This window comes from Schistocerca americana, chromosome 7 (assembly GCF_021461395.2).
Source record: "Schistocerca americana isolate TAMUIC-IGC-003095 chromosome 7, iqSchAmer2.1, whole genome shotgun sequence".
In the NCBI taxonomy this organism is placed as follows: domain Eukaryota; kingdom Metazoa; phylum Arthropoda; class Insecta; order Orthoptera; family Acrididae; genus Schistocerca; species Schistocerca americana.
In genome coordinates, this window is record NC_060125.1 from 375,404,945 (window position 1) to 375,421,288 (window position 16,344).

Here is a 16,344-nt window from a genome sequence, read left to right on the forward strand (position 1 = left end):
CTGCAAATTAAACACAGGCTTTGGTTTGGCTTCCCCACAATATTTTCTTTTTGATGGTTCCAGTTTGTTTGTGAGTGTAATCCCTCGGTATTTAGCTGAATCAACAACCTTTAAATTAGTGTGCTGTATCGTGTAACCAAAATTTAATGGATTCTTTTAAGTTCTTTTTTGGAGGACCTCACACGTTTTTATTGTGTGGAATTAATTGCCTCGTTTTGTGCCATACAGGTAACTTGGCTAAATCATTTAGTACTAATTTCTTTTGATCTTCTGATGATTTTACTAGATAGTAAATGATACATGCGAGCAGTTTCAAAGGTCTGCTCAGATTGTCTCCCAAAGGGTGTGAGATTAGAATCAACTGAAGACTTACAACACTTCATTGTGGAATACTTGATATGACTTCTGTCATAAATTACAATTAACTGTGACCTTTCTAACAGGAAATACAGAATACAGATGTACAACTAAAACAATGCTCCATAGGCATTGAATTATAATTATCACTTCACCACTTGTTTGTATGCAAAATAATGAAAAAGTAGTGAAATGAGGAAAAACATAGGAATTAATAGAAACCAATAAACAATATTTTTAACCAGATAAAAGTATAAATTTATTTCTGTTGTTGGGGTAGGGGGGTTGCAGGTGCACACACTTCTCGCTTCATTCAAGAAAATGAATGCTGGAGCATCTATTTTTGGCAAAATTCATGCCTATTTGTGTCAAAATTCACATCTATTGTCTTGTTTGTAAATGATTAGGCGCACAAATTTAAAATGTTGTCACGCTACATGAGTGAAAACAAACAAAACCTTACTTCTGTGAGACTAATGGTTGAAAAAGCGGCTGATTGGGAACTTTTAGAGTGCAATGTTTGCTTTTGCAAAAACTTCAACAGCTTTTTCTTTTTATTTCCGAAATGGCCTTTATTTTCTTTGTTTAACTGTATTTAAGCTTTCAGAATATGATTGTTCTGTGAAATAGCAACACGTGTAATTTATGCTGTTTCTGGACATTACTTGTTTTTTCCCACCCTTTTCCATGATTACAAAATCTGTAGAACATTAATTTCGACCTTTTGTAGGTGTTTATAGCACTGTGACCCATGCTTGCTAATGCTACAGATAGAACTGACAAGACGCTTAGCATAGGAGTAGTGTTAGCATAGGAGTGGAACCGAAAGTACTGGTAAATCTATTATAATGTTAGGGAAACAATTTTGACGCAGTCAAGAAACGTGACGGATTTTGTTTTCTAATTTCTGTAGTGCAGAGTGCGGGCACTGTACAGCGATTAGTGTTAACAAACTATAATTTTGACTGTCGTAGGTGTGAGGATAGGTGCGGGGAAACAAGCCCTGTGTTTCTTTGTGGGGCAACAGCCTAAACCCGTGTTCTGCAAAAGCGGAACTGACACATTTCCACAGGGATTTCCAATCTTATCTGGGGTTGTAAGGATCATAATCGAAATCCATGACGGACCAGGATTATTTGCTTCACTCATGTCAGTATAAGAAAACAACAAGCAAAGCACAACACGAAGCATTTGGGAACAGCTACCGTACAATTGCTTATTGAGGTTGGTATTGTATTGTTAACAACATAGTTCAAGCCCAACCTCTAGTGCTATTTGATGCAGGCACAGTTCGAAACATCCACCACCTAATTTTCCATATTAAAAGTGTCTGTATTATTCCAACTTTTGAACTTTAGCTATGAAACAAACATATGTGTTTCTTTGTTATAAAATAATGCGTTGCATGGCTGAGTACTACGTTGCATTACCTGGCTTGTTTCTTCATTCAACCACAATTGACATGGCACTAGAGCGTTGTGCGTGTTGGTACAGTGTTGCATTCGTGCACTTTTTATTGTGCAAATAGGTTGTAATGCACATTATCTTTCCAAACAGGGCTTTGCCAGATGATGTACGCTTTGCCAGATGATGTACAATACCAGCAGTTGCAAACAGGTTATATTTTCGATATTTATGTGCAGAAAATAAAGCTATTTCAAACCATCTCTGATATAGTTCATCTGGATACAATTCGCTATGAAGAAGCTTCTATTAAATAATTTCACATTTTGAGGCAAAATTTGCACCTATTTTGCATTTATTGCAAAATGCGAATTTTACCAGCCCCCAATAATGAAAAAGGTGTAAATGTTCTGAGACTGACTGTTCATTGTTCTGAATTACACACCTCAGTAAACAGCTCAGATGTGTGCTCTCCTCAAGCCAGTTATAGTGCCAGCTACTTGTACAGTGGCTGTGACAGTGAAATGATTGAAATGCAGAACAATTAATAGGAAGTACCAGTTCTGAAGCACCCTACTTCCTTTAATATCATATTGGTCTTGTCCGGGTGGTGAAGTCTTCCAGGATAACATTGTTCTAGCATCCACACTGTGAGACTTGCACAGCCTTGTGATGACAGTTATGTTGTAGGTGCATTCCTGGGAGAAGACACCTCAAAGGTTCTGCAGTATGTCAGTATAATGTTGTATCTATATCGTCATAGGTCAGGTTGTTTTCCAACTGGAACTATGCCCATTCCATTAGGTCAGGTTTGTGCTGTATGCTTTTAAGAAATTGACGGATATCTGTTAATATCTTGCCCACCAAACTTGAGATATACTAATCAGATATCAGTAGAAATGATTTCACAGTAGTTTTTAGGTGAGTAGTCACAATTTTGTGACTTATAACTGTAATTGCTGTGATGAAACATCAGTCAGTCATTTTGTACTTTCTATTGCTGTCCAGTGGCATGTAATGAACTTTCCATTAAGGTAAGCAGTTACAAAAGAATAAAATGTCATTTTTTAAACATGAAATTGCTTTTCTGGCAAATTTGTTGATTACCTGAACTCAGACCTCAGTTGCCACACGTGATTCCTTTCACTTGATAATAAAGTTTAATTTTGTAAACCATTTTTTAGTTTGTAAAGTACATACAGGGTGGGCAAGAAGTCTGCATACCCCCTAGTACTGAATGCTGATTGATTTGATTTGTTTTAGCACAAGTACTTACATACATACTAAGTGTTGAGTATATTGGTATGTTCCTGATCATGCTGTAAATACATTTCTACGTGGCGCCATGTTGTTCTTGACATATCTTTGAGCATATGTGGTGTTATAGTGTGAAATGGATCGCCAGCAGCATTGTGCAGGTCTTCATTTGTAGCATAACCTAATGACTCCCGATAATAAGTTGTTACTGGGTGACATCAGGATGTCTTAGTGGCCGTTTCAAGGGAGCTGGTGTTGCAGATGAACCACTAACCTACCTACTGTCCTGAAAAGTGATCATTTAGGAACCCTCTCATTACAAGAGCGTAGTAAGTGTTGCTACAACCAAATGTGTTCTCTGAGGCCCCTTTCCTCAAGCTAAGGCATTAACCATGTTTGTAACATGTATAAATAATTTGCGCCATTCATAGTCCTTTCAAAAAAGTACGGCCCAAGCAGTTGTTGCGATGTGATTGCTGCCAATATCATTATATGAGGTGGATTCCTTTTCTAACTTGACTGTGTAATGAGGATTTTCTTTGGCCCAAACGACAATATGTCTAGCATGTGAGCTGCAATAAATGGCACATTCATCTGAAAACATAACCTTGGCACGGTTCACTGCATTCAGAAATTGAGGTAAGAAAGCACAGTGTGCTAAAACATGCTCCTTTCAGTCTGTATCCAATAACTCATTTACAAACCTCGGTCGGAAAGGTCTGACCTTAAGGTCTTTTTTCGTGTGATCTCACATTATTGTCCTGGTATACTGAGTACCGAAGCACATTTACATGTCACCGTCGTAGGAGATTATTCAGTCAAATCAGAGACTGTGGCACATGTTTCTCTCTCATGTTCTTCCTTCCAAATATTACCTGTCTTTAACACTGCAAAAAGGAAAAGCACATCTTTCCCAATCCAGAAGTGTTGCCTTTTGTGGTGGAGCTTTATTAAACAATTCCTGAAATGCTCTAATACTCATATCTCATTGTCTCCCCGGTCTGTTGTCACTTATGCATCCACATACTTGTCACTAGTGCACTCCTCAGTAGTGAAACTATGATTGGTAACATCTGCCATGGCTACAAATTACAACTTGACAAGGACTGCAAAAAACATATAAATGCCATTTTCAATCATTGATTCCAATAATTGTTAAGAAATAACATAGCTACCAACCTGCATGACAACATTTGATACTAAACAGGGATACAGAGACTTCTCGTGCTCACTGTACATTGTTTTTTATTCTTGTTTTGGCTGGAAAGCTGCTCCAAACATAGGAACTGGGTACAGGAATAGTCAAAAAAGTTCAAAGAGTTTTACAATTTCATTGTATGTAGTCAGCAGTGTTGGTTCGAGTCATAAGCTTAGCAGTTAAGCTTTACCAGGTAGCCATTGCTATGCGTCAGGCGGTCTGTCCGTATTTATACGGGTACCCTTCCTTTTTCACGTGCTTCGTCAGGTTTAAATCGATTGCTTATTTTTCTTTGATCTGATAAGTGCTGTTCTCTTTGTTATAGGTGTTTACGTCACTATAAGCTGAAATTGCATTACTGTACTGTGTCATGCATTGTTTGTCGCATTCTGATAATGAGTGTTTATGGCCTGTTGCCGCTCGCGGCATGGCTTGCTTTTGTGCACGCTACCGCCACTTACAATAAAAAAATGAGAGGAATTGTCTCATTAGTGAAACATTGGCAAGAGACTGCTATTTGTTGTTACTTACACTGCTGCTTTCTTTGATAATGATCAACAAGAACCAAATAATAGACTGCGTATGATAGATGATGTTCCGAGTGAGAGTTTAGCTAAAATTGTTCTCTGTGTGAAAATCTTTGCAGATGCCTCTTTTGTACATTACATTCTGCACAGAAATTAGAGTCATCTTAGATTTAAAAATCTAGTCAATTGCCGTGCTTCATTTCTGACTGTATCACTATTAGGCATAAGAATAATACGAATATAAACGTGACATGATATGTATATTCTTCCGCGTTTGCTGTTGTCTCACTCTAGTTTTGTAGTTTATTAGGCAGACAGGATTTAAATGAGATAGCAGCAAACATGAAAGAATACATGGCAAAATGTTTATATTCGTACTATTCTTATGGTGAAGAGAATACTGCATGTGATTCACAATTCATAAAAATTCCTATTAACAACCATCTCTTCTCACAGGTACGAAAAAATTCAGAACGAAGAGTTGGCCATATTGACAAACATACCAAACAGTCCTGCCAGTCGAATTTTCGTAGTACATTGAAATGCTGGTACATTCGAAGATGAACAGTACGGAATTTGTATTTACTTCGTTGGATAATGTGTGAAAATGCAGTGGGCAAAACTCGGGACGGAGAAAAAAAACTCGTCTTCCACCCTTTTTTTTTTCCGGCGCAGAGTTTTTGGCGCCAGTATTTATCTTTGTGCCTGCAAGGCATACCTGTGTAGCGCTACATATATTCGCGGCTGAAGTTAGTCCTGGGGGCACCTACCAACATTTTTCAAAACTTCCGCTTACTTTGCACTCGATTCTAGGCCGCAGGAGGTTTTTTGGATTACAAAAACCGGAAAAAAAGTGCGGCTTAGATTCGAGTAAATACGGTATTCAGCTTTTGCGTGTTAGCGTGTCCTGACAGCGTGTTGTTGCTATTGTAGAGATGTGTATTGAAGCAATGTAAGCAAGATGAGAGTTAAAACATATTTCTCCAAAATAAAGCCAACGCTGGAAAATCTCCCACCTAACAACATAATCAGCTATCACAAAACTAACATGTCAGATGATTTGGGCAAGCAGCAGATAATTACAAAACAAAGGAGGAAGAACGCTGAAAAAGTTATGGATTCATCGAAATCTAGTGTTTCGATAATGATGGCAGCAAGTGCTGACAGTAAACTGTTACCTCCATATATCCTTCATAAATCTGAGCATTTGTGGAACACGTGGCAAGAAGGTGGCCCATGGAGAACCCACTTAATTAGGAATGATAGTGGATGGTTTGATTTACCGATATTTAAAGGCTGGCTTTTTACAACCACTTTGCCCTGTTATTTGAAGGAACAAAATAGGCCATCAATGATGATTGAGGACAATTTGTCCAGTCATGTCTGTATGCATTATCGAAGACGGTGAGTGGAACAATAATTCATTCATCCTCCTTCCCTCTAATAGCACCCACCTTCTCCAGCCATTCGATGTAAGCTTCTTCAAACCAGTGAAAGCAGCGTGGTGAGCCATATCAACTGAATGGAAGTAGTACAGTCATGGGACTATTTCCGAGGATGCTTATCCATATCTTCTGAAGCAGCCACAGACTAAGATTTCAACAAACTCTACAGAAAACAAAGAGTGGACTTTGTGCCTCAGGCCTAATACCATTTGATCCAGATCATGTCTTACGGAAATTGCCTGATAATGAGGAGAGCCAGCAAAGTAACAAAGAAACATGGACTTCCAGTTTTGAGGAAGTGTTCAAAGTAGTTCGTTATCCTCCAGATAAGCCTGGTAGTCATGCTGCCGCAAACTAAATGTTCCTTCGGAGAAATCAGTTATAAGCCATTACTTCCAGGAAAACAAAAACATTGCGGAAACAAGTGATAGTTCAAATTTTTGTTTGTGGGACACCCACAGCTGTTCAGCAACATGTTCATGGTAAACAAATCCACCACAGTTGTAAAGTACTCTATTGACTGAAGTCCTGCATGACCAAAGTCGCTATGCACCAACATGGTTTTGGGGTCTTCGCCCCATCATCAGGTGCATCGGAAATTGGGCAGTATTAGGATGTCATGTCCATGCTCTATCAACTAATAGACAAACATCTACTGTTGCTGCATCTTCAAATAACATTCCAAATTATGGTTGTGAAGAACTCCAACTTTCAGTTGCGGCCTGGGAAACTTGTCCCAAAACTGCCTCCAGGAATGTACAGTCACATGCTGATACAGCACGCCTGTGTGATCCATGCGATCATGCGATTAAGACAAGCAGATATGCGGCTATGAACACCCCAACATTTCTGTAACAAACAATACAATGAAACATAACCTGTGCAAGTATCAGTGAAAATAACTTCAAAACTGTCCAAAATCATCCTGTTTGATGGTATTCAAAGTGTCAGTACAAACAGTTTCACAAGCTTCTTTTTGTTCGATTGCGGCAATTTTTGGCATCAGTTTCCCACAGACTTTTCTCATTATAATTGGTTCTGTAAAATTTGCCTTATGCATTCTTTGTCAATTACTATAGTCCTGTCCATAAAAGATGGTGGTTCGCACTTGTCGAGGCATGGATGGGGATTGCATTGTTGACAATTTCAAACAACAGTCGCAGTACAAGTGTGCTTACTGCTTGAAGAAAGTGTATATCCTGCAAGTTACGCCTCTCACTTGCTTCTGCAAAATTTATCACTTACCACCACCGTCACCGATTAAAACTCGCAACAAATGGAATAGAAATTCATTAAACAACTCGCCACAGTCACATTTAATGTTTGCATTGGCTACTGCATTCCCAGCAAGGTGCCCAGGGAACTACTGAACGCTCATTGGCTGTCGGAGGATGCGTGATGTAGGTGCACAGAACAAGCCTAACTCGACCACCATCGTTTGTGGCTTCAACGGTACTGTTTCAGCAATCGATCAAAACTCAACTGATGGTCAACTTTTTCATCCATTTTTTTGCGTTGAAGGGTGTTCTGGGGATGAGTCATCTACAGTGTCTTCATGGCCATCTTAGAAACACTTGAGCCACTCAGAAACGTGTACGTGATTCATCGGTCTTTGCCGTACACTTCTTTTAGTAGAAGATAAATTTCAGAAGCTTTTTTTCCACATTTCGTGCTTAGTGACATTTTACTGCTCTATTATTACATTATCATTTTTCCAGCAAAACAAAATAACAGTTCTTACACAAACAAAACTGATTTGTCCGCAGACACCAGAGATGCTGTGTTAGACTGAGAAGGCTTCATGCTTCACAGCTATTGGTCATTCGTCTTTGGTGGATGTGTACTTACTCTGTGACAGCGCCAATTCCATTACTCTGTAGCCATGGCTCATAGGTCTCTCCAGTTGTATTACATTCTGCTTCTATTGGAAACTGCAGGTAGCAGAGTTGTGCCTCAAGGTGAACATTCACACTTGCACTGCCATGCTTGGATTTTCATGATTTTGTTGCTCACCGGTTTGATATGCACTGAACATGCTGTCTTACCTTCCCACAACACCAACATTCCTGTGCAATGATTATTGTAAACCCTCACACAATTAGCTCTCGACCAACAAGGACTTTGTCAAAATTAGACAACACACAGATGGCTCCAGCTGCCAGAGATTGTGGTCATGTGTGTGTGAGTTGCGTTTGCAGAGTGTGTGCATGTATGTATGTTGTCTAATGTTGACAAAGGCCTTTGTTGGCCAAAAGCTAATTGTGTGACAGTCTTTCTGTTCCGCCTTTCTGCAATTCAGCCTCTCCATTGTATGGTGAGTAGCAACTATCCTTTTCATTATATTGTTACATCCCATCCTGCATTTTCCATTGTTTGATTATTATAAACTGATCTACATCCATATCTATACTCTGGACATAAGTGCATGGCAGACGGTATGCTATTTATAGCTTAGAGATAATATAAACCTATGTACCATGTGTGTAAGTACTCGTTTACCTTAACCCTGTGTTTTCTGTAGCACTAGAGGAGGAATTATAACTTTTAATCCTGCTAATCTCACACAAAGGCCAGCAGTTGCCCAATAGTGGGACTTGCGGGATAAGAGTTGGCAGGTAGACATGCTTCATGGATCTCTAGCCACCAGTTCTACTGCCCATTCAGAGAACATCCCTTCTAATGTGAATTGCAACTTATCGCGAATGTGAACTTATGAATTTAGCTGATAATTAATGAAAACTTGGCGGTGTTGATCTGAAAATATCATATAATATCACTATTGTCAACCGGTGTAAGGAATGAGCTTTGTCTCCATTAGTTTCACTTTTGTTCCCAGTTTGTGCTGGGTAGGAAGAGCTTACCTTGCATCCATTGAATACACACCAATGGTGCTGTCAGTACAGAAATCCTTTTATAATTTGAGTGTCTGTAGAATATTGAATACCTCCTTTTCCCAGAGGAAAAAATGTACGTTGGTCTAATGACAGACAGGCACACTCAGTCCTTTGCTTAATTCAGTTGGCCTCACAGTTGTTCATTTGTTACTAATAATAAACAGACAAAAACTGTGTACTATTCCAAAATTTGTATTTACTCACCTCATAGAAGTATCCACTTGGCACAGTTTATTGGTGCTGTTTTTCTATACAGTATGGTAACAGTTATTTCATCTCATGGAAAGTCAGAATCTTTTTGACTGTTACTCATACAAAGAAGTGCTGCAAAAAAATTATCTATTATTTTTGCTGTTTGTGTGTGTTTAATGTATTATTAATTTTATTATAATAATATCATCCTACACAATAACATGTAGTTTTGTTATCCAGTTTTGCTGTTTCTTTTTTTAATGTGCTTAATTTTACTTCATAGGGGGATAAGCCATTCTGCTGTCAGTGACATGAAGACAATTGAACAAGAAAATCCGAACATTAACTCTAGCACCACAAGCAACAAGTCTGTATTTGACAAGGAAAGTGATGGTTTTTTTGACGATTTTGTTGTATATGGCATGTAAGTTAAATTATAATATTTTAAAATACTGTAGAGCTGTTAAGTTGTAGTTTCAGTATTTATTAAATAAGATTAACTCCTTTGTTTTATCAAGTTCAGTGATATATAAATAACTCAGATTAGTTGCGTCTAGCTTTAGAGTAAAACTTTGATGCACTGGGCCCTTTCCGTTTGTTGTATAAGTGTCATGTGGCTTATTCTTCAATCTGTGAAGATTATACTGAAAGAAAGAGGAATAATACTATTTAACATTAATGTTTATAAATATAATCTACAAAGACCAATTGCCTGCTGCTTATTTAGCATCATAATACACTGGCTTTTGGTCAGTGAAATGAAAAAATAAATATTTCAAAGATAAGAATCTCATTCCTTCCAGATATAAAGTGTATTAAGTAGTAACCAAGAAACAAAATAAAATTAGTTGAACTGTAAGTTTATCTCTACCTTCCCCACTCTACCTACTTTCCTCCCTCCCCCTTACACACCCCACCTCAGTCAAACACACCACCCACATCTCACTCCTCTCCCTTCTATCACACTGCTACCCCCTGCCGATCCCGTCCACCTTCCCTCTCAAACTCCCCACTCCTTTCTCGCACCTCTCCCCCCCACTCTTGATCCCCACCTGACCCCTCAGTCTTGATCCCCTTCCCCCACTCTCGATCCCCTCCCCACCCCTCTCTGGCACCCCACCCCTCTCTGGCACCCCACCCCTCTCTGGCACCCCTCCCATCCCTTCTCTCACTCCCCTACCCCCCTCTCACTACCCTCCCCTCCCCAGACTGCCTGACCATCCCCCTTGCTTACCTCACCTCCTACCACTCCCCTCCCACCACACACGTCCGCTACCACCCCACCCCTCCACTCCCCACCCCTCCACTCACTCACCTTCTCGCCCTCCTCCCACTCCTCCCCCTCTTGCCACTCTCTTTCACCCCTACACCTCCCCCTCTCACCCCCTATACCTTCCGTCTACCCCTCCCCTCTCTACCCCTCCCCTCCCCTCCCCTCTCTACCCCTCCCCTCCCCTCTCTACCCCTCCCCTCCCCTCTCTACCCCTCCCCTCTCTACCCCTCCCCTCCCCTCTCTATCCTCCCCTCCCCTCTCTATCCTCCCCTCCCCTCTCTATCCTCCCCTCCCCTCTCTATCCTCCCCTCCCCTCCCTACCCCTCCCCTCTCTACCCCTACCCACCCCTCTCTACCTCTCCCCTTCCCCCTCTACCCCTACTTCCTCTCCTGACCCTTCCCTCTCTCCTACTGTGCCCATCCCCTCTTGCTATCCTCCACCTTTCACTCCCCTCTGCCTCTCGCTCCCCTCCCCTCTCATTACCCCCTCTTCTGCTCGGGCCCATTTTGCTCTGCCCCTGGGTACCTCTCCACCGGTCGGCCTGCTCTCTGCCTTAGAGGAAGCCGCCTTCTATCGTCATTCACTCAAAATTCCCACATAGAATATCTATGTTTATTCCACCATGAAAGGAACAAATGTCTCATTGTTTTAGAAGCCAGAATTTGATGGAGTAATCTTTAAGAGAAAGGAATGACTTTCTGCTGTTTAAATTGAATACATACATCAGACTGTAAATCAAAGCTTGCTGTCTGCTGACACTCTTGATGCAATGAGTATTACTGCAGTTTGTTGAAATAGTACTCCTGTACAGAATAGAAGGGTTGTGTGATTTCATTCCTTTTTAAGTTTGGTTGTTAGTCAAATCTTTTCTTTGTACTCTCTTCTGATTTTTCTCACTTCAGAAGATATTTGAAGCAATTAAATTTGAATCTGTGCCCAGTATGTATATAAAAATATGAAATCTGAAAAAATCTAATAAGTTTCCCCTGCGTCCGTACAATGAATGTGTAATTTTCTTAAAAGAAAGTGGAGCAGGCCTATGAATCTCATAACATTGGTATGTGTCCTAAGAAAAAAAAAAAGACAAAGTGTTTACTTAAACTTCCATTGTTGATTTTTAAGGCTCTCAAACACTTAAGTCAGCTGTATTTCAAACTAGTAAAACACACATTCATTGTGTTGGGCTAAATATGATCCCAAATCTATTGAAACCGAATTTGCATCCTCCACCATCACTACCTGCAGCAGCCATTTGACATCCACCATTGGGTAAAGGCCTCCTTAAGTTTTCCATGAATTATGTTCTTAAGCTGTATGCATTGATGTTGCCCCTGCACATCTTCAGATTCCATCTTCCCAGCTCCTGTAAGGGTGTCCTCTGTCATCGTTTCTTTATCCTGCAGCTGAACAAGGAACCTTACATTCTCCAGGGTACGTGCTGCCCATCTTGATTTCGTTTTCATTACAGTTAATTCTCTTCTAGGAATTGTCAACATTTATCTCTCTATTGCTGACTGAGGTGTTCTCAGATTTTGCATTAAGAGTCTGTCTGTCTCTTCCATAAGTCAAAATTGTTAATGCATTGTCTCTCTTCTCTTGAAATACATTAAAAATTCGGTTTTTAAAACCCTATTTAATCTATCAAAAGCATGCTGGGTCAGTTTTTGCTGTTATATTTTTGTATTTCTTTTTCTGTACACCCAGTCAACTTCAGCAGCCATAAATACAAAAATCAACAGCTTTTATGACTTTTCTGAACCTTATTGTACTCTTGTTGTAATTGATTTTTGATCCCCCCTCCTCCTTCTTCCCCTCCGTCCCTCCCTTCATAGTGGAAGACAAACAGTACAATGTCATCAGCACAAACAAATGTGATTCATGTATGTTCCATAGACACATACTTCTTCTTTTTCTTCTTTTTCTTCTTCTTCATCTCCTCCTCTTTCTTCTTTTCCCAATTTAGAGATCTAAAAAGCTTCCTCTAAGGCAACTGACAATTATTTTGGTGGCATAAAAGTACAACCCCTCTATCAATTGTGAATATCCTCCTGTGTTCATGAAGTCTAATGGAAGCCATAGCATTGATCCATTATTCTACAATATATTAACATGGTTGACTGAAGACTTTGTTTCTCAAGTTAGTCAAAATAATCCTTAAACTTTCTGAATCTGAGACAATGTGGTAATTCATACTCGTTGCACTGTTACATAATTTTATTGACAGGTTGCGTGATGCATTGAGATATATTCACTTAAAGAGGACATTGGGTAGCATAGAAAATCAAATGTTTGTTCTATGCGATTGATGATAATATCTTCTACATTAAAGATACGAGGCTATCAAGTCTGTAGTTCCTTGTGTGTCATCTACCTTGTTTGTTGTGTAAAATATTTACAGTGTTCCAGTTTCAGAGAGTTGTCTACCTCTGCAGACATTCTGTAAACAATTTTGCATGTCTTTTTTGCACTACTTTGCCTCTAGATTTATTTCTGTTGAAACCATCCTCCACAGCTTAGGTTGTTAACATCTGTTGCACAGCGTTACTGTATTGCAGATGCTGTTCTTTAAACACAAATGTGACAATAAACTTGACATGCACTTCATCAGCCACCTGCACTGGACAGATATGCTCAAGACATACCACTTGCTCTTTCATAAAAGATGCCATTGCGAACAAGGTAGGGAATCTCTTTCCAGTTAGGTGGCTGAATAACCAATCACAAGTCTCCCATCCAACAATTCCACATGACTTTACCTTTTTAAAATGGTCTTCCTACCTTTAGTGGCTTTGTACTTCTCAACTTACTTAATTCCAGATTGTCATTATTAATTACTTGTGTTTCTGATTCATCTCTTGAACTGTAGAAACACTTAAAGAACTTGCACAATTTTCTGTGTTCCTAGATATTGCACTCTCCATCCTGTAACCGACTGATAAAATATGTCTACCTAGCAAAATTATCTATTTTATTTTCGTCTTACGCTCATAAACTTTCCAGTGTTTTTTCACAGATCCTCTTAAAGACAATTCCGACTAGTTTTAAAAATTCATTGTGTGTTTGTATACTTCTTTTATTTGATTGAAATTTTATCCTTCTCTTTTGCAGCTGTACCATTTCAGATTTTGTATTCTTTTGCTTTCTGTCATAAACTTTTTAAAATACCTTTTGATCAAGTGTGATAAATATTTTTTCTGACCCTAGGTATAAGCCATCTAGCTCAAGTGAGAGCAGAAGTTTGGAGTCTATGTTCCTTGATGGGAGCTCAAGCCGTGACAGATACAGCAACTCAAGTAGATCTTGGCAGCCAGAAAGTAGGCAGCCGTCTTCGTCATTTTCAGTAGTCAGTACAGATGAGAAACCTGCTCACAGAAAGGATCCCATCCCAGCACCAGCCTCTACAGGAGATGAAGCTCAGAAGAAATTTGGAAGTGCGAAAGCTATTTCATCAGACCAATTTTTTGGAGACAGTCATGACAATAACGTAAGTTAATAACCATGTGATCAATACCATTGTATATCTATCAGTGACTTGAACAAACCCCCCCCCCCCCCCTCTCTCTCTCTCTCTCTCTCTCTCTCTCTCTCTCTCTCTCTCTATCTCTCTCTCTTATCTCTCTGTCTCCAACTATTACGAGAATTCACATAAACAGGGTATAAAAATAGTGAAAAGTATAGAGCAATATTTTACATGTACCTTTATGATTTTGCTTTAATTTAAATTTTATATGTGTAGGAGAGTTCCTCATAAAATATTCTATTAATCTTACATTTTTTTAAAATTGTTTTATTTCAGTGGGAGCGTAAGGTAAATCTATCACGCTTTGAAGGTTCTTCTAGCATTTCATCTGCAGACTTCTTCGGTAATGGTAATGCAGCAAGCAATCGCCCTTCAAGTTTCGCAGCACAATTGCAAACACCAGATCTAGAAGATGTCAAAGAGAGTGTGAGACAAGGAGTAACAAAGGTTGCTGGGAAGTTGAGCTCAATTGCAAATGGAGTTATGTCATCTATCCAGGTACAGTTGATACTGACATGCTGTAAAATGATACTTCCTGTTTATTTGAAGCAGGCTGTATGTTGAGAGGGACAGGAGGAGGAGGAGGGGAGAAGCATTTGGCGTACCGCTGTAGAAGTACGAACTTTCTAATGATAGAGATGTGGTGAATAATGTTTCATCATGACCAGTTCTTCTATTATGAATTTTTAAAGTAATTCTAATTATGAAATAGGCCACGAGAATCAGTGTAGACCTACAATAGAATCCCATAATCTGCACCAATGTAGCAGTGAAAATGGGATAAAACTGTTTAAGTTTGCTACTTCCAAGAACGTGCATAACAAATCACCTATGTTGCGCACAATGATCTACATAAACAGACATGTACTAGAAGCAATGTCACTACTGAGACTCAGATATCGTGTAATAAATTAAGATAAAAGTCTTAGCTACATGCACATCAGAAGTCACAATGTAGCAGATTATTTACTTATAAATGTTTGTCTTGTCCACACATGTTATACGACTTACATTATCGGTTTTATCATACTGCCACTGTCAGATCATTAAAAGTATTCAGATATTAATATTGTCATCAAATAATCTGCACATATATAGAGGGTCTATACAAGGGTGATGTACTTGAGGACAATATTATGGAAATGGAAGAGGATGTAGATGAAGATGAATTGGGAAATATGATACTGCATGAAGAGGTTGACAGAGCACTGAAAGACCTGAGTCGAAACAAGGCCCCGGGAGTAGACAACATTCCATTGGAACTACTGACGGCCTTGGGAGAGCCAGTCCTGACAAAACTCTACCATCTGGTGAGCAAGATGTATGAGACAGGCGAAATACCCTCAGACTTCAAGAAGAATAGAATAATTCAAATCCCAAAGAAAGCAGGAGTTGACAGATGTGAAAATTACCGAACTATCAGTTTAATAAGTCGCAGCTGCAAAATACTAATGCGAATTCTTTACAGACGAATGGTAAAACCAGTAGAAGCCGACCTCGGGGAAGATCAGTTTGGATTCCGTAGAAATGTTGGAACACGTGAGGCAATACTGACCCTACGACTTATCTTAGAAGCTAGATTAAGGAAAGGCAAACCTACGTTTCTAGCATTTGTAGACTTAGAGAAAGCTTTTGACAATGTTGACTGGAATACTCTCTTTCAAATTCTGAAGGTGGCAGGGGTAAAATACAGGAAGTGAAAAGCTATTTACAATTTGTACAGAAACCAGATGGCAGTTATAAGAGTCGAGGGGCATGAAAGGGAAGCAGTGGTTGGGAAGGGAGTGAGACAGGGTTGTAGCCTCTCCTCGATGTTATTCAATCTCTATATTGAGGAAGTAGTGAAGGAAACAAAAGAAAAATTCGGAGTAGGTATTAAAATCCATGAAGGAGAAATAAAAACTTTGAGGTTCGCCGATGACATTGTAATTCTGTCAGGGACAGCAAAGGACCTGGAGGAGCAGCTGAACAGAGTAGACACTCTCTTGAATGGAGGATATAAGATGAACATCAACAAAAGCAAAACGAGGATAATGGAATGTAGTCAAATTAAGTCGGGTGACACTGAAGGAATTAGATTAGAAAATGAGACACTTAAAGTAGTAAAGGAGTTTTGCTATTTGGGGAGCACAATAACTGATGATGGTCGAAGTAGAGAGGATATAAAATGTAGACTGGCAATGGCAAGGAAAGCATTTCTGAAGAAGAGAAATTTGTTAACATCGAGTATAGATTTAAGTGTCAGGAAGTCGTTTCTGAAAGTATTTGTATGGAGT

The 16,344-nt window shown here is 39.4% G+C and overlaps 1 protein-coding gene across 4 annotated transcripts in view; it reads left to right on the plus strand.

The window, feature by feature from the left end:
* The window catches only part of LOC124622046 (ADP-ribosylation factor GTPase-activating protein 2), an 84,145-nt gene that overhangs the window by 56,814 nt on the left and 10,987 nt on the right, over positions 1–16,344 (plus strand). For all 4 annotated transcript variants that reach the window (XM_047147605.1, XM_047147606.1, XM_047147607.1 and 1 more), the window contains 3 exons: positions 9,558–9,698; positions 13,753–14,032; positions 14,345–14,566. In XM_047147605.1, the coding sequence (XP_047003561.1) occupies positions 9,558–9,698; positions 13,753–14,032; positions 14,345–14,566 (643 nt within the window). The remainder of the gene's footprint in view (positions 1–9,557; positions 9,699–13,752; positions 14,033–14,344; positions 14,567–16,344) is intronic.